This window comes from Haliotis rubra, unplaced genomic scaffold (genome assembly GCF_003918875.1).
Source record: "Haliotis rubra isolate DU_JTF1 unplaced genomic scaffold, ASM391887v1 Scf698, whole genome shotgun sequence".
Classification (NCBI taxonomy): Eukaryota; Metazoa; Mollusca; class Gastropoda; order Lepetellida; family Haliotidae; genus Haliotis; species Haliotis rubra.
This window is the reverse complement of record NW_025767410.1, coordinates 303,248-321,388: the sequence shown is the minus strand read 5'-3', so window position 1 is coordinate 321,388 and position 18,141 is coordinate 303,248. Positions and strand designations below refer to the sequence as shown.

The 18,141-nt window shown below is 40.6% G+C and overlaps 1 protein-coding gene across 3 annotated transcripts in view; it reads left to right on the top strand.

Moving 5' to 3' along the window:
* Nucleotides 1-18,141, top strand: part of LOC124258558 (protein RFT1 homolog) — a 36,880-nt gene that overhangs the window by 2,259 nt on the left and 16,480 nt on the right. The window contains exons 1-7 of one of the 3 annotated variants that reach the window (XM_046692622.1): nucleotides 4,070-4,163; nucleotides 4,590-4,681; nucleotides 7,805-7,890; nucleotides 8,516-8,632; nucleotides 14,262-14,451; nucleotides 15,612-15,713; nucleotides 17,837-17,965. In XM_046692622.1, the coding sequence (XP_046548578.1) occupies nucleotides 4,616-4,681; nucleotides 7,805-7,890; nucleotides 8,516-8,632; nucleotides 14,262-14,451; nucleotides 15,612-15,713; nucleotides 17,837-17,965 (690 nt within the window). In that variant the 5' untranslated portion in view covers nucleotides 4,070-4,163; nucleotides 4,590-4,615. Of the gene's footprint in view, nucleotides 1-4,069; nucleotides 4,164-4,589; nucleotides 4,682-7,804; nucleotides 7,891-8,515; nucleotides 8,633-14,261; nucleotides 14,452-15,611; nucleotides 15,714-17,836; nucleotides 17,966-18,141 lie in introns of those variants that run through there. The other 2 variants (XM_046692623.1, XM_046692621.1) reach the window with 2 other exon arrangements.

Sequence of the window (18,141 nt, the reverse complement as noted above, 5' to 3'; positions counted from 1 at the left end):
CTCAAAACAGTGTCTGCCAATAAGTTTGTTTTTTTTCAGGCACTCAAACATGCATGCAATACAGCGATTACTACTCTCTTGCTTTAACCCTTGTTTGGTGGTAAACCTACACATGTTATTTGTCATCATTCACTTGATGGTCAGGTAATGAATTTATAACAGGTATAATTAGTGATAACACCACTCAGATTACCCGACAAAGGTTCCCATTTGGCATTTCTTGTGTCTGGAGTAAATACTCATCATTATAAATTGAGGTCTGATGTGGCAAATGTATTACATCTTATGTAATATACGCATGGAAATGCAGTAAGAGGAATTACAAACAAACATCGTTCAAAGGATTAACCGATAACACGCTGATTGATTAATTGTTTTTATCCTGCACAGCGAATTTGTCAAAAGATTTATGTTTATGTATGTAGAGTTACTAATCTATACTGAATACACCCTGTCGTAAAGTCTCTTTGTAAAAGCAGCGTCCTTCCTTCAAAGGATTAACCGCCAATACATTGATTGATTGCTCATTATTGGCTAACTAAATTACTTTTTTAAAGAATGTCGGACATCATGCAAAAAGTTGGCAGGTGTGCTATCTTGCGTGACCAATGGGTGACCAATGGGACTATACACCAATGTGAAAAATCTGAAACGTTAGATCACTTTTCCGCATATTAGACTGTTAAAAGACACATGACATGGAACAGGATACTTTCTCAGCTGCAGATGAATGGCATCTCATTCCTTTATGTGGATATTGATGGATACATTCCCCCGAGCAAGGTAATAGACTGATATTGTTATAACTGTAACTTTAGTCTGTTTTAATTTCAATTCCGCCATTGCTCAGTAGATGGCTTGCATGAATCTTCCATTGTCTATATTAAGTTGCGCGTCCATAATCACGTACAAATATAAATTCAATTTGGATCGTGATCCTCTTACTTCCGTCATCGATTTGGCGACCGCTGCAGTGGATCGCATGTCCAGCCATAGCATGTACTTGCCCACCAGGTAATCCCAGATCATCACACCGAAGAGACAGAAATCCTTGACGACTGCATTGATTTCCGGCGCGCGCTTGATCGCCGGCCATTTTTGGATCTCGTCCCACTGTTGGTGGGCCCTTATGCCTTGGCTGAACAGCTGATTGGGCAAGCCCTCAATGGTCACTTCCACTTTCATGATCTCTGGGTTAAAATATGATTCGTTGGTTCTTCGAAACGGCACGTCGTCCACCGGGATAATCAAAATACCCTTCATCGATCAAGCTGGCATGTTCAGATTGATGTTCCACAGCGTATTGCTTTTATCCCGGACGATCTTCCGGTGCCACAGCATGCGGCCGTACAAAATGGGTATCTCTCCTGTGTACTGATTGCGAATCAGCCGGGCCAGTTCTGCATCCGTGACCATGTGGAACTCCAACGAAAAAGTTGTCGATGGTGTAGCTGCTGTCGGTTGGTGAAACAATGACTTTTCTGTAGTCATTGAAAGTGAGTTTGTATTCCAGCTGGTTGCTCAGCACGACCTTGTAATACGACGTGTGTCCCTCGAGCAACTTGAAGTCGAGTGGAATGCAAAATTGGTTCCCAAACGTCTCGGCTATGGCTTTAATTCCCGGTGCTATTTTGGTGAGCTCGTCTTGCATGAAAGCAAATCCCCGTGTGCAACCAAATCAAATCACAGCTCATTGAGCAGATGCTATGATATGTATATACAATGTTTCACTGTTCGTCCTTGGTTCTCCAGAGGTCCATGTAACTGAAAAACATCTCGCTGTCGTTGATACTCAGCACCTCATTGCCGCTGATTTTGATCATCGTTTTCTTGACGATCGCCTGACCAAGGTTTGGCACGATTTCTGCTCTGTCGACCTCGGCAGTCAGAGTGATTTTAAAAGCCAGGCACGCTGTTCCATGGAGAATGACGTCGTTCGCACCCAGATTGGGAAAGCACACCAACAGCATTTGGTTTTGATTGATCATGCTTGGATTGTTCGTGATCGACACTGATTGATGAACGCCTATGACTCTCAGGGGTTCCCTTAATCTTTGGAAAGGATCTAGTTTTCATCCATATTGTGACATTGTATATATATTGAAAATTTATTTGAATATATAATAATGGCAGAGGAAATCGAGATGGACGATTTTGGTGACGACGACGACACCCCATTGCTGGACGATGGGCAAGACACTGTGAGCGGTGAACTTTTATAGGCGACCATGAATGATATTACGATACCATAGAGGAACATCACGCTTATTTCGACTATTCAAAATTCAAAATCAGTCAAAAAGGGATACTGCGACTGAAGGCTCGACTGACATCGATCTCATGAATTCCTGAACGAGAAACTTTCCGCGAAGACCGCCAAAACAATGCAAATGATGTGGACCTAGCTCGGTGTCACGGCGAGTGGAATGGCCAGACACGATTTGGGAGACGTGCCAATGCACCATATTGACAACATATTGGCCACCATAAACGATAGTGTATCAGAAACACTGGACCTGGAATTTACAGCTCGAGAAATTCGAGGGCTGGACAAGATGTTGCGAATCCTACGCAGATCTCTCGTAGGCAACATGGCCAAACTAAACAAACTCGACGACCTCATGGCTATCGAGAAAAGGAATCTCGAACAAGCAGACGATGATGATGATGATGAGATCAGCCGCCGTCGCATTGAAGAAATATTGGGCGACCTGCAAGATGAAAGGTTGACCCGATTGGAAGTGGCAGCCAACGACAGAGAAGCGCTTCAATCCCAAATCGATCGAGTCCCCAACTACGACAGGTCGACGCTAGTCGAAAAAATCAGTACCTTATTCAGAGAACAGGGGATCACCATCGCCAGCATTCTGACCACGCTGGGGTTCCTCATATCAACTTTAGTCATCTCTCTGACCGGCAGCACGCCTAGCCCACCCACTCCTAGGCCACCGTCGCCTAGCAGCGATGTCAGAGAATAGATAAAAAACATTTGAAATCCCTGAGCCAAGCCCTCACAAGACTAGCGGGGAAAGCGGCGGAAGCTCTTCTGGGCATCCTCGGTAGCATCATTTCCTGGTTATTTGGTCTATTCTCGAAAACGGTCACATGGCTGGGTCAAAACTTGTGGGCACTCGTCGCGGCGGCGGCCGGCCTGCTGTACATTGCTGCTAAGGAATTTGTAACCAAAGGAGGCACAACCCGACTGCGATACCACCGACCATTAGAGCTGTTTTGCAATTGACTGTCCTCTGGATTTCGACCACCGCACGTGGCGACAGGTGTGGGCTAGGTGTGGGTTGAACTGTTGGCTTTGCCGGTGGTGGCACCACTATTCCCGTTTCACTGGTACTCGTCGATGGTATGAATGTCGAATCGAATCGTGCAATCTGATGAAACTGGGACGAGAAAACCCTTTCGATTTATCTAAAATAAGTTTGTACTGCTTTAACAGTCATTACATTACTCCAAACCGAGTTTGGAAATTGGTTATCCACATCGACCACGATACTCGGTTGTGTGAGATCGGTATAATTTTTTATAATGCTCACTATTAGGATCCGCTCCTAGAAACAAATTCAACTCTAAATCCTGGTATCTTAATGTCTCTTGTTGATTCATTGTTGAAATTTTACTTTCGTTATACTTTTGTGATACCATATCTGTAATAGGTTCACCAAAATGGTCAACGATTTGGGCGGGGGGAGGGCATCGAGCGTTATATTTACCACCGTTCAGACCTTATTAACTAAAATAACGCCGTCGTAGTGGTCGAGAATCACCTTCTTGTATACTACTCTCCCCATTTCCACAAAAGATTTTCATTTTTCATTGTGGAATCAGGGTAATGAATTTGATCTCCTATTCTCCTATTTCCATAAAAGACTTACTTCAATGTGGAATCAGGCTAAATTACCATAATTTAATTAAACTGATGTTATCGGATTTCATACAGCTGATCAATATCACTGTTGATCTAGCTGTATATTACTGGGCTTTTGTGGAATTGTTCAGCATGACTCATAGCTTTGGTGGTGAACAAGAAGAAATATTGCATATGTTGGTTCTGTGCTTTAGTTGATCAAAGTTGGAACTTTGAAAGGTAGTTCCTGGTCAGCATTTTGAAAATTCACTGCAGGGCCTAATCAGCAGGTAAATTTGCAAAGGTAAAGTGTTACATTGGACTTAATGATGGATAGTAGTTCGTTAGCATTTATATCAGTGTATGAAATAAGGCCCGTCCGACCGCCCGAGACAGTCTAGATTTCTGAAGAACGTTCTGAGCCAGACCGATGGTCTGATAATTTTTTTAGATATTCCATACATCTGAGTAAATTCACCATATTTGGTCTGGTTAAATCCATTTGGGGCTGGTAACATTTTGAAGTTACCAGCCTTGATGTCTGGCTGGATTTTGGGCTTATTTCATACACTGTTTATATACAATTGTCTACAGTCGTAACTTACGCCAAGTCTGAAACAAATGTTCTCAGGGGTTGGTACGTGTTGGAGCAAAGTCTGTTCATGATACCTATGTATGGACTTTGTCAATGTGAATCCTTTCACGAATATCAAAAACATTATGTTTTCAGATAAATTGTGTACAGATTCAAGCAAAATGAAATCCAGTTCGGACTTATTGGCGGGTGCTGCCAAGGCTACCACCTACAACATGGCTCTTCAGGTAAATAGTCCATTATATTCCTTCAAAGAAGTTTCAAAATCTTAAATATATTGTAGTTTTGTGTACAAACAAGGTTTAATAACTCTGCAAGCAGGGCTATTGTTTAGCTCTCAGAGGGTAATGCAAAACTAGCAGTTGTTACTCTGAATTATGATTACAGGTGTCCGTGGTCAAATGCATCTCATGTTTCAAAAGGACACACTATTTCTCATTCACATGTTTAAAAAAGTGGACATTTTAGTCAGTATACTCATAAATAAAGTATATCAAAGAACATTATATGATAGGCATTGTAATATGACGTACATTACATTTTCAAAATGGCCATTAACGTTAACACACGCTGTCTTCAGCCTTTGGGTTTTCATGTGTATATGTTTCAATTTTTAAGGGTGCGTTACCACATAAATGTTTTCCCAAGTCAGAAGGATAACTCTAGTTATGCAGTTTTCGACCTAGCTTTCAGAGCAAAAACAATCTTCAAATATCTCAGAACATGTAAATGAAGCCTTGTGCTGCATTGATGTCAGTGAACATGTCTATCGGAGTCGAAACTTCATGACTTCAATACAGAATTAGCACATACAACAGGCTCAGCCTGATTTTGAGCGTATATCATCTAATGGAGGTTGTTATCGGTGCAGTAAAGCAATCTGATAAACTTGGTATCCAAATCTGATAACTATGCTAACATTACGTCAATCCACAAACTACTTTCTCAAAACTCCATACATGCCGTGCAAATCCTAAAACGTTAAAGGTCACATGCAACCAAAAAATCAAACATAATTAAAACACAATTATCGCTTATTCATGACATATAATATACACTGCTGGTTATGAAAAAACATATAAACAAAATTATAAGCGTACAATCGCAAATCAAAAGTGCAATATTGTGTACTTCGGTTTACTTCCCAAGAAACAAAGCAGCCGGGATACCGAACCCAGTCAGAGCGGGTGGGTGTGCACTCAAGTGTAACGGCTGGTTCATTTGCAGATGCCCTCACGGCTCATTGTGTGTGTATATATAGAGATGTTGGGTTTTGTAAATACATGCTCATTTTTTTGTGTATAACATTTTGCAATCAACAGACATCATAACATGTCATGTGTTCAAGTATCACACCTGCCTGTCTGTGTAATTACATAATGTGACAGAGACCGAACTCGGGCCATAAATCAATGCATTTTGTTTATGGTGTATAGCCTGATTGGTGTTAAGTTCAAATTGCATGTGGTCAGTGATAGCAGCTGTGTATTGAATATTGTCATTAGCAAACAGGCAGGCAGACACACAGGTGTCAATAAACAAGACATTGAGTTTTGTCTGTGACAACGACATATCTATATCACAGTTAGAAATTCTGTCAACGCTAAATAATGACATTGCTTTTAAGCATCGAACTGAGAAAGTGACTCGGTAAGAAGAACGTGTGGTGAAATAGACAAATGAAATTATATAAACAGTTAATTTACTGTCATAACATATAAAAGCTCCCGCCTGTGAGATATCAACAAAACATTAGAAAAATAGCTCACACCAAAGCCTTCACCGAGTATTAACCGGACAACCCGCTTCCAAGCTGCGCGAACCTATTTCACTGCGCACGTACTATGAGTGCAGCCCAGCTGTTGAAACCAGTTTTCCCCCGAAAAGTCGGGGGAAAATTAGTGAATTGTTTGAACTCCGATTTCGCGCGTTTTTTTTCATCGCGTTATTTTTCAACTTTATAAGTTGAATTTGCATTTTTGACGATTTGTTTCGGTAAGTCCATACCGAAAGGTATCAGAATCTGCAAAGTTGTGTTTTACGTTGCATGTGACCTTTAACATTTCATTGATGACGTCGTCACGAGTTTACATTGCGTGGACGAGTTTGTAAACAAGCTTGGCTGCCCCCATTATCAAAATCGGTGATTCTGTAAGAATTGATGATAGAGGTTCTGGGGTCGTTACTGCAGTAACTGACTTTGGAAAACATGAAACGGAGAACTTCGTTCAAATTGAAGGTACGGATTATGAGGCACGAGTGACAGACTATCGTCTACAAGTAAGAAAGGTACCAACCAAGGATTTTGATCTATCGATCACAAGAAAGAAGACGACGAAAGGCCAAAGGCTCGCATAATACAATTTTTTATTCCTAATATATGATATTAATATTACAGAAACATACTCGGTTAGTAATCTCTATTTATCTAGAAACATCTCTAAAATTGTGTAGTCGTAACTTATACCTTTTTCAATAGTATGACTGTGAGATGAGTTTTATTACTTTAGACTGGAGTCTTTCTCTAAGCTATTACAGATCATGATAAAACTAATATTCTGTATTTAAATTTTCCAAATAATTTCCTTTTGAAAGTTTGTTTATATCTCTCCGCGAGCCTGTTTATGGCTGGTAATAGCAGTGTATGAAACAGGCCAAAACTCCAGCCAGACATCAGGGCTGGTAACTTCAAAATGTTACCAGCCCCAAAAGGATTTAACCAGACCAAATATGGTGAATTTACTCATATGTATGGAACTTCTAAAATATTTACCAGACCATCAGGCTGGCTAGCTGTAAATTTAGACCGTCCGTCAGAAATCTAGAACGTTTCGGGGCGGTTGGACGGGCCTTATTTCATACGCTGATGATAGGGAGGCGATGTTGTATGCTTAATACCATTCTCCCACGTGAACTTCCAGAACTCTACACTCACAGACATTTTCTGAGTTGCTATGTTGATGTGGACTGTTTTGGGAAAATATTGAATGCAAGATATCCTGTTCACTGGCATCAACAATTTAAACTATCCTGTGTGTCTAAGTCTCCTCAAAAGAATGTTCAGTGGCCTTTGATTCAGTAAGAAGAAAACTGCATGTGTCTGTTTTATCATTTAAAGGCACAATGTCACTCATTTGAACTTTTTAATTTAATGTTGTAATCTAAATGCATAATGTTTTTTGAATAAATTATATGGTAGCTTCCCTGAGGGCTGATAGTTAGTATCATTGAGAGAAATGGTCCAGACTTGATTATTTACAGGCCGCAACATATAGCTGGAATATTGCTGAGTGTTGTTTTAAACAACAAATAAACAAGTCATATTTCATGAATGTTTTGCTATTTTTCAGCTGATGCTACGGGTGATGACTTTCTTCTTGAATGCATTTGTTTTGAGATTCATCACCAAGGATTTACTGGGTGTTGTTAATGTCAGGTGAGAGGTTTTTGTCCATTTGAATTCTATCTTCGAATACACTAACTCTGAGCGAAAGTGCCCTTGTTTTATTCCTTTAATGCTGACCTCCATCCAGAGTAAATATGTTACCCAAACAATGTGGACTGTTCTTCGCACTATTGATCACTGGATTGACAGGTCTAGACTTGATTATTTTTAGGCCACAGTTTTTAGCTGGAATATTACTAAGTGGTGGACTAAACATCAAAGGTACAAGAGATAAGGATGAGAAAGTTATGATGAGTGACCTGCCCGTTGTGTGTCTATGTATTTGATGGGTCGGTAGGGTGGCCTAGTGGTTAAGGTGTTCGCTCTTCACACTGAAGATCCGGGTTCAATTCCCCACATGGGCACATTGTGTGAAGTCCATTTCTGGTGTCCCCGCCATGTTATTGCTGGAATATCTAACTTACTCACTCACTCTGTGTATTTGAGGGCAACGTTCTTTATACTGTAAACTACTGGGATTTTACTGACTGAAATTCAAATTATTGGTTCTGTCACAACATCCACGCATAATATTTTCCTTGCTGTCAGTATCTTTCTTGGGGCACGTAAGAAATGTGAAAAACCTCTGTTCAGATCGCTGACTTTGTTGCTACAGGTTGTTGCTTCTACACAGCACAGTGCTGTTTTTGTCCTGTGAGCCTTTTGACAAGGCCTGTCTGAGCAAACAGGAGAAGAAAGACTGGCGTCAAGTTGTCAACCTCATGTGGTGTGCGTAAGTACAATTTTAGCTCAGTCCTGGGGCATTCTGGGATATAATGAACCTCAACTATGTATCTCCTTGGGGTGATATCTTGGAAAAAATATGAGGACCTGTTAGTTCATTGTTCATTGGTTGTTCAAGGTTGCCATGGGATTAAGGGACATGACACATGCATGCTTGTCGCTCAGTGAATGATAGTGACGAGGTAGAAACTGTAATATACATGCTTTCCTTTGGATTCTTTAAGTAAATCTATGGCAGGCCCAAGTATGTCATACTTGTCCCCCTTGTGGTTTTGGGGAAATGTAGGCCCCTGTATGGCATGCTTGTCTCCCCTTGGGATTCTGGGACAATTTGGACCCTCAAATGTCATGCTTGTCTCCCCTTGGGATTCTTGGAAAATGTAGGTCCAAGTATGTCATGCTTGTTCCCCTTGGGATTCTGGGAAAATGAAGGACCCTGTATGGCATGAATGCTTGTGTCCTTGGGTTTCTGGGACAATGAAGGACCCTGTATGGCATGCTTGTCTCCCCTTGGGATTCTGGGACAATGTGGACCCTCAAATGTCAGACCCTCAAATGTCATGCTTGTCTCCCTTGGGTTTCAGGGACAATTTAGACCCTCAAATGTCATGCTTGTCTCCCTTGGGTTTCAGGGACAATTTAGACCCTCAAATGTCATGCTTGTCTCCCTTGGGTTTCAGGGACAATTTAGACCCTCAAATGTCATGCTTGTCTCCCTTGGGTTTCAGGGACAATTTAGACCCTCAAATGTCATGCTTGTCTCCCCTTGGGATTCAGGGACAATTTAGACCCTCAAATGTCATGCTTGTCTCCCTTGGGTTTCAGGGACAATTTAGACCCTCAAATGTCATGCTTGTCTCCTTTTGGGATTTAGGGACAGTTTAGACCCTCAAATGTCATGCTTGTCTCCCTTGGGTTTCAGGGACAATTTAGACCCCTCAAATGTCATGCTTGTCTCCCTTGGGTTTCAGGGACAATGTAGGCCCCAGAATGTCATGTTTGTGTCCCCTTGGGTTTCAGGGACAATTTAGACCCTTAAATGTCATGCTTGTCTCCCTTGGGTTTCAGGGACAATTTAGACCCTCAAATGTCATGCTTGTCTCCCTTGGGTTTCAGGGACAATTTAGACCCTCAAATGTCATGCTTGTCTCCCTTGGGATTTAGGGACAATTTAGACCCTTAAATGTCATGCTTGTCTCCCTTGGGTTTCAGGGACAATTTAGACCCTCAAATGTCATGCTTGTCTCCCTTGGGTTTCAGGGACAATGTAGGCCCCAGAATGTCATGTTTGTCTCCCCTTAGGTTTCAGGGACAATTTAGACCCTTAAATGTCAAGCTTGTCTCCCTTGGGTTTCAGGGACAATTTAGACCCTCAAATGTCATGCTTGTCTCCCTTGGGTTTCAGGGACAATTTAGACCCTCAAATGTCATGCTTGTCTCCCTTGGTATTTAGGGACAATTTAGACCCTTAAATGTCATGCTTGTCTCCCTTGGGTTTCAGGGACAATTTAGACCCTCAAATGTCATGCTTGTCTCCCTTGGGTTTCAGGGACAATGTAGGCCCCAGAATGTCATGTTTGTGTCCCCTTGGGTTTCAGGGACAATTTAGACCCTTAAATGTCACGCTTGTCTCCCTTGGGTTTCAGGGACAATTTAGACCCTCAAATGTCATGCTTGTCTCCCTTGGGATTTAGGGACAATTTAGACCCTTAAATGTCATGCTTGTCTCCCTTGGGTTTCAGGGACAATTTAGACCCTCAAATGTCATGCTTGTCTCCCTTGGGTTTCAGGGACAATGTAGGCCCCAGAATGTCATGTTTGTCTCCCCTTGGGTTTCAGGGACAATTTAGACCCTTAAATGTCATGCTTGTCTCCCTTGGGTTTCAGGGACAATTTAGACCCTCAAATGTCATGCTTGTCTCCCTTGGGTTTCAGGGACAATTTAGACCCTCAAATGTCATGCTTGTCTCCCTTGGGATTTAGGGACAATTTAGACCCTTCAAATGTCATGCTTGTCTCCCTTGGGTTTCAGGGACAATTTAGACCCTCAAATGTCATGCTTGTCTCCCTTGGGTTTCAGGGACAATGTAGGCCCCAGAATGTCATGTTTGTCTCCCCTTGGGTTTCAGGGACAATTTAGACCCTTAAATGTCACGCTTGTCTCCCTTTGGTTTCAGGGACAATTTAGACCCTCAAATGTCATGCTTGTCTCCCTTGGGTTTCAGGGACAATTTAGACCCTCAAATGTCATGCTTGTCTCCCTTGGGTTTCAGGGACAATGTAGGCCCCAGAATGTCATGTTTGTGTCCCCTTGGGTTTCAGGGACAATTTAGACCCTTAAATGTCACGCTTGTCTCCCTTGGGTTTCAGGGACAATTTAGACCCTCAAATGTCATGCTTGTCTCCCTTGGGTTTCAGGGACAATTTAGACCCTCAAATGTCATGCTTGTCTCCCTTGGGATTTAGGGACAATTTAGACCCTTAAATGTCATGCTTGTCTCCCTTGGGTTTCAGGGACAATTTAGACCCTCAAATGTCATGCTTGTCTCCCTTGGGTTTCAGGGACAATGTAGGCCCCAGAATGTCATGCTTGTCTCCCCTTGGGTTTCAGGGACAATTTAGACCCTTAAATGTCAAGCTTGTCTCCCTTGGGTTTCAGGGACAATTTAGACCCTCAAATGTCATGCTTGTCTCCCTTGGGTTTCAGGGACAATTTAGACCCTCAAATGTCATGCTTGTCTCCCTTGGTATTTAGGGACAATTTAGACCCTTAAATGTCATGCTTGTCTCCCTTGGGTTTCAGGGACAATTTAGACCCTCAAATGTCATGCTTGTCTCCCTTGGGTTTCAGGGACAATGTAGGCCCCAGAATGTCATGTTTGTGTCCCCTTGGGTTTCAGGGACAATTTAGACCCTCAAATGTCATGCTTGTCTCCCTTGGGTTGCAGGGACAATTTAGACCCTCAAATGTCATGCTTGTCTCCCCTTGGGTTTCAGGGACAATTTAGACCCTCAAATGTCATGCTTGTCTCCCTTGGGATTTAGGGACAATTTAGACCCTCAAATGTCATGCTTGTCTCCCTTGGGTTTCAGGGACAATTTAGACCCTCAAATGTCATGCTTGTCTCCCTTGGGTTTCAGGGACAATGTAGGCCCCAGAATGTCATGCTTGTCTCCCTTGGGTTTCAGGGACAATTTAGACCCTCAAATGTCATGCTTGTCTCCCTTGGGTTTCAGGGACAATGTAGGCCCCAGAATGTCATGCTTGTCTCCCTTGGGTTTCAGGGAAAATGCAGACACCAATTTAACATACAGTCATTGTAGCCCCAGGTGTGTTATGAATAAATGAACACTTGATACAGTTATCATTTGATGACTCAATATCAGGTTGTAAAGATAGAAGATTACTTGGCTGCACAGGTTAATACATGACACTGCCATAATGACATGTTCGGGATGTCTCTATGGGGGCGTGGCCCATGCAGTTATCTGTAGAAATGTTCCCCGATGGCATCTCATAAACGTATGATTGTTGATTATGACATTGATAGTCCTCATGTTGTTCCGCTTGTTGCACCAGTACTCATGAATATGCAACGCTCCAGACTTTCCTCCCATGCCGTGAAACAACTGAAATGCAGTAGTAAAACCAGACTTCACTTCGCACGATCTGCAGTATGGAGCACTAGACCAAATATTGATTGAACAATTAACACATGGTGCTTGATATGTATATTGTCAGTGACTGACACTGCAATCCCATATGGTATATCTCGTGCCATATGTTACCAGGTCCATGGTAATGAGCTGAATGTCACTTCCATGTCGGCGATATCACAAGCTATCATCACAATAGCAGGCGCCATCAAGACCAAAGAATGATTCAAGCTTCAGATAATCTTTTTAGCCTTTCTGTATTACATGGAAAAAATAATAACATTGTCGTCTAAATGGGTATTGATAAATTTCTATTGGTATGGAATATATACTATATACATAGGATCACCTCTTTTGGGTATTTTTACATCAACCATTATGTTACAATAGACCAAAGTCTGATTCAAGCTTCAGATAATCCTTTTAGCCTTTCTGTATTAAATGGCTTGAGGAAAAAATAATAACGTTGTCGTCTAAATGGGTATTGATAAATTTCTATTGGTATGGAATATATACTATATATATAGGATCACCTCTTTTGGGTATTTTTACATCAACCATTATGTTTAAGCAGACCTTTTTATCATAATTCTCGTCTCAAGGCAGTTTTAGGCAACTTCTAATTTTCATCTGATCATGTGATGTTTGCAAGTGTGTACCAATTCTTGTAAGCTGACAATATGCTCATGATACTATTACAGAAATGTTTCATGTCTTTCATTGTTCACTGCAGTAGAGGCCATTTATACATGATGCTTTTATTTCATTCATCATCCTTGCTATGTTTAACATGGGTCGTCCCATTACATCATCAACATGTTGCCAGTTTACTGCTCAGGCTGGTAGACCCAAACATTTTGGGCACTAACTGCTGTGGTGCAAAATCTTAATCTCTCGTTTTCTCTGTTCTGCTAATGAGAATTTATGACCCATGAAAGAGGAAGAGTGCCCTAAAGAAAATTTGCAATATCATAAATATAAATAACTTTATGGATGTTGAAAACATTGTTTACTTTTCAATAAATTGCATATCAATCATTCTTAATATTTGAAATATCATTTCATAAATGAACTTACACATATGCATTTGGTAATACCTGTGTGACCTGTTAATATTGTGTACAGAATGTATGCATGGGAACAAAATTACGTAAAAAGTATAAATCACAAAGATCACAGGGTTTGAAGAACCTTTGGTACTTATTGATCTTCCTGTTTCTGCAAAAGCTGAATTCACATTCTATATATTTGGTAATACCCTCGTGGCCTGTTGATATTGTGTACTTTCTATTTCTAATAATATTGTATGATGTCATGAGTAGTATAATGACAATGATCATTTACAGATGGATTTACAATAATAACTTTGACTTCCAGAACCTGTTAGACATTTTCATTGAACATTTGAGGTGAGGTAAACCTGATTTGGTGTTTAATGCCGCCTTCAAGAGTATATCACTGCGGCTAGTGTTATTGCAGGGAGAAAGCCTGCAATGCCAGTGTAGCTTTGCGTCGCTGTTGCAAACGGTCATCAGCTGTAACTATGGTTGGTACTGGTTCAATAGCTGAGAATATTATAAGTATCTTCTAAGATAACATTCATATAAGAATCTTATAAGAATCTTATAAGAACCATATAAGTTTCTTATATAAGATTCTTATAAGTTTCTTATAAGTTTCTTATAAGATTCTTATAAGAAACTTATAAGAATCTTATAAGAAACTTATAAGAATATTTCTTATAAGTTCTTATCTAATTTGCATACAAAATTCTAATAAGTTTCTTATAAGAAACTTATAGGAATCTTATAAGAAACTTAAAACAGAATATACTTTTAGGTAGCATAATTAGGCATAAATGACAAAGATCACAGGGTTTGAAGAACCTTCGGTACTTATTGATCTTCCTGTTTCTTCCATGTTGTGAAAGGTTTGGTTCAAGGGAGACAACTGTGTTTCAGGGTGCCAATCTCGCTGGTGTTTGCCACTGTATTCAGCCTTGTCTGGATGTTTGCTCTGGAGCTGCCGGATCCAGATGCTGTTCCGTACTATAACGTTGGCGTTGTCTGTTTCTGTATCACATCAGTGCTGGAATGTGTTGCTGATCCTTTGTGGCTCGTTGCTAGGGCCCATCTCTTCGTCAAGCTCAAGGTACAGGATACTTTAAGCATGGTGCCACTTGTGTTGTTAGGATCTGAGTGAACGCTGAGCACAGAACCCTATTGCTGGTGGTAGCAAGCAATACCTCGTGAATATCTCTCAAGCAACCCTTTCTTGTTTCCCCCAATGAAGAACACCAAACTTATAGAAAGAGCATTCTGTAAATAATGGAGTCTGGACCATACAATCCAGTGATCAACAGTACGAGCATAGACCTACGCAATTGGGATACGATGACATGTGTCAACCAAGTCAGCGAGCCTGACCACCCGATCCCATTAGTACTTCTTAAGATAAGCATGGGTTGCTGAAGATCAATTCTAACCTGTATCTTCATGGGTCCCCTTGATAAGACCATAATAATGTGGATCTGGATCTTCATGGGTCTCAGGTGTTATGTGCTTGTGGTGATATGTTTGTCATGGTCTCTATATCTCATGCACATCCCCCTGTGCACAAGAAAACATAGATTAAGCTGAATAAAGCTATCCATCCTTCAATCACCTATAACACTTTGTATACTTGAAGTTTTGTCTTAATGCAAAAACAATGTTTTCTATCATTAGTGGTGTTCCGATGATCGAAAATAATCGAAAATCGATCGAAAGAAGGATTAAAATTGATTATCGATTGTAAAAAACATATTTTTAATTAATCTGAATTTTGTTGTTTTAGTATAACACACTTGAATGAAGTAAAGTAAAAATTAAATTTGACAAATATTCACGAACAAACATGCACTCAACAGCGTAAAGCTATGTGCATAGTAACATTTTAACCACATTTATTGTTTAATTACAATTCCAGTGTCTTTCTTGCATGCATGTATGTCATTGCCTGACAGTATTAGTTATAAAAAACATTCATTAGAAAAAACTTGGGGAAAAACCCTTGAAATTGGTGATAACATTAAAAATGTATGTACTTCGATTATAATCAATAATCGTTCACCACAATCCTCCGATAATCGATAGTGGGTTTGTTTCCGATTCCCAACACTATCTATCATAACCATAACTATGATATAATGATGTGGGGTCAGAATGTTGAATGTTATTTGTAACCTTTTGTTGTACCAGAAATTGTAATCTGGCGACATTTTGAAAAGTATATACATGACGTGTAAAACTGCACATGGTCACTACTTCCAGGTGCTGGCCTTCGGGGCAAATCAGACCACTAAGTGTGTCCTCACTGTGCTGCTCATATACTTCTTCCCATCTCTTGGACTACTGGCATTTTGCATTGCTCAGGTATGTAATGGAAATCATTTATCTCATTACATACTAGCATTTATTGCACCCTTTGAATCTCTGACACATGTAATCTGTTGAAAATAAGGCTGAAGTAGGTAGGGAAGATTCAGTATTTTCTTACCTCACACATAAATGTCGCTTTCTGATTGGCTGAGCGCTCTTCTATTATTTTCAATGTACCCCGCTTACAAGCGAGTAACATTTCAATGTACCCCGCTGTCAATGGCAACTCATTTGGTACTTCCTGGTAGTAATTCTTTATCTCGAATAACATTGAATCACGTATGATGTACGGAAATTACCGATGTTTTGCGAATGCAAATCGATGGAAGGGAGATAACTCTAAATCTGTTTTTCTTGTCAGCAAAATCTAGCGATGGCTACAAAAAGATTTGTACCCATGCTTCAAACAATTCAAAATTAACATTAAGGTGTTCGGTAAGATAAATACGTTGTTCACTGGTCCCTCCGGGCCCATGGGTTGATATACCCTCGATGTTTGTTTAACATAAACAAACATCGAGGGTATATCAACCCATGCCCCCATCGTGAACAACTTTTAATGTCAATGAAATATGTGTTGATTATGCAAAAACAGAGTAATACACAGTATGCCCACTTGCACACAGCTATCCTAGTGCTAAGACCGTGTTAAGTCTATGTTAGAGATGGGGGTTATAATCATTGTAGCTTTCAGATCACTCTGTGCACGTAGGCCCAAGTCAGTAGGTATAAGTATTTATTCCTCAGCCGTTGAAGGTAATAAGTGCACTCACTCACTTGTTCGTCACTCGTTTTTACCAACACACTTTGTCACCACATGTCTGTTCGTCACTACTGCTGTTTCCGCGCATGCTCAGCTTACATTCATCCGCTTTCACTTTTGTTTTCACTTCCAGTTTGTTTATCATTGCTGATAGCTTATCAGGAGGTACCACTGTTTAATAAATTACGTGGCGAGATGCCGGACGTGTGACATCATAATGGTTTACAGTTATAACGTCACAATGCTTGACCTTGCTTGACTCGTGGAAAGCTGAGAGTCATCACACTGTAGATAGTTTCTATCAATTTAAGTTTGAGAGTAATAAACAGAATACTAAACTCGCTTCCGTGAAATACCATTTTTATTAAACTCGTGAAGGATTAAGTATCAAACTCACTTTCGCTCCTCTGATACCCAAACGTTAACTTGTTTGATAAATATGGTATTACACGGAAGGTCGGTTTGTATCCTCTGTTTCTGAAGATGACCATCGTACAACAGGTACACAGTCTACAATTGTTGGATTAAGTTAAAAGTTTTATGAAGAATTGTTTTTATCAGAGTGAGAAATAATTAAATATACTGTTGTAAGTTGACATCATATGCCTATCAGAACATGACATCATACCCTGCCACATGAATCTGTGCAGTTCTTCTTATTCTTCTGGGGGCTGTGGGGTAGCCTAATGGTTAAAGCATTGGCTTGTCACACCGAAGACCCTGGTACGATTCCCCACATGGGTACAATGTGTGAAGCCTATTTCTGGTGTCCTCCGCCATGATGTTGCTGGAATATTGCTAAATGCGGCGAAAAACTAAACTCAGTCAGTCTTATCCTTCTTAGCTGTATCAATAGTACCAAGACATTTTAATAAAGTTTTATTTGATTTAAGCTTCTTTATTCTTTCCCACACAACGTTTCGGGATCGTTACGCAGTTATGACATCATAGTGTCGACGTCATAGTGTCAACTGTCACTTCACCTGATGAAGGGATCTGTAATGATTCCGAAATGTCGTGTGGGAAAGAATAAAGAAGCTTAAATCCATAAAGTATCTTGGTCATCAATAACATCTAAATGCTGCTAAAAGATATTGTATCAATATTGTTAAACAGAGGTTCGACAATACTCACTCACTCACTCACTCACTCACTCACTCACTCACTCACTCACTCACTCACTCACTCACTCACTCACTCACTCACTCACTCACTCACTCACTCACTCACTCACTCACTCACTCACTCACTCACTCACTCACTCACTCACTCACTCACTCACTCACTCACTCACTCACTCCTGCTTTGTCTATGTTGCCAATCATCACTTGCCTATAAGTCCTTCAATGTTCAGGTGACAGGAGCGGCTGTCTACTGTGTCGTCTACTACGCCTACTTCACAGTCTATGTTACCAAGAAGAAAGACGAGGATTTCCCTCTGAAGTCTGTGAGGGACTTTTTCCCCCAGAGGATAAATGGGAAGGTGAGTATTTGTTCCTCATCACATACAGAAGAATCTGTCAAAATCTGTGAAAATGCACTGCTTTTCAGAAAGTGGTCAATGTAACATGTTATCTTTGGGATGTACACTTTCTTAGTAAAGTACAGATTCAGGTACTTTTTCTTCTTTTTCTGGTACTTTTGGGTGGTAGAGTCCCA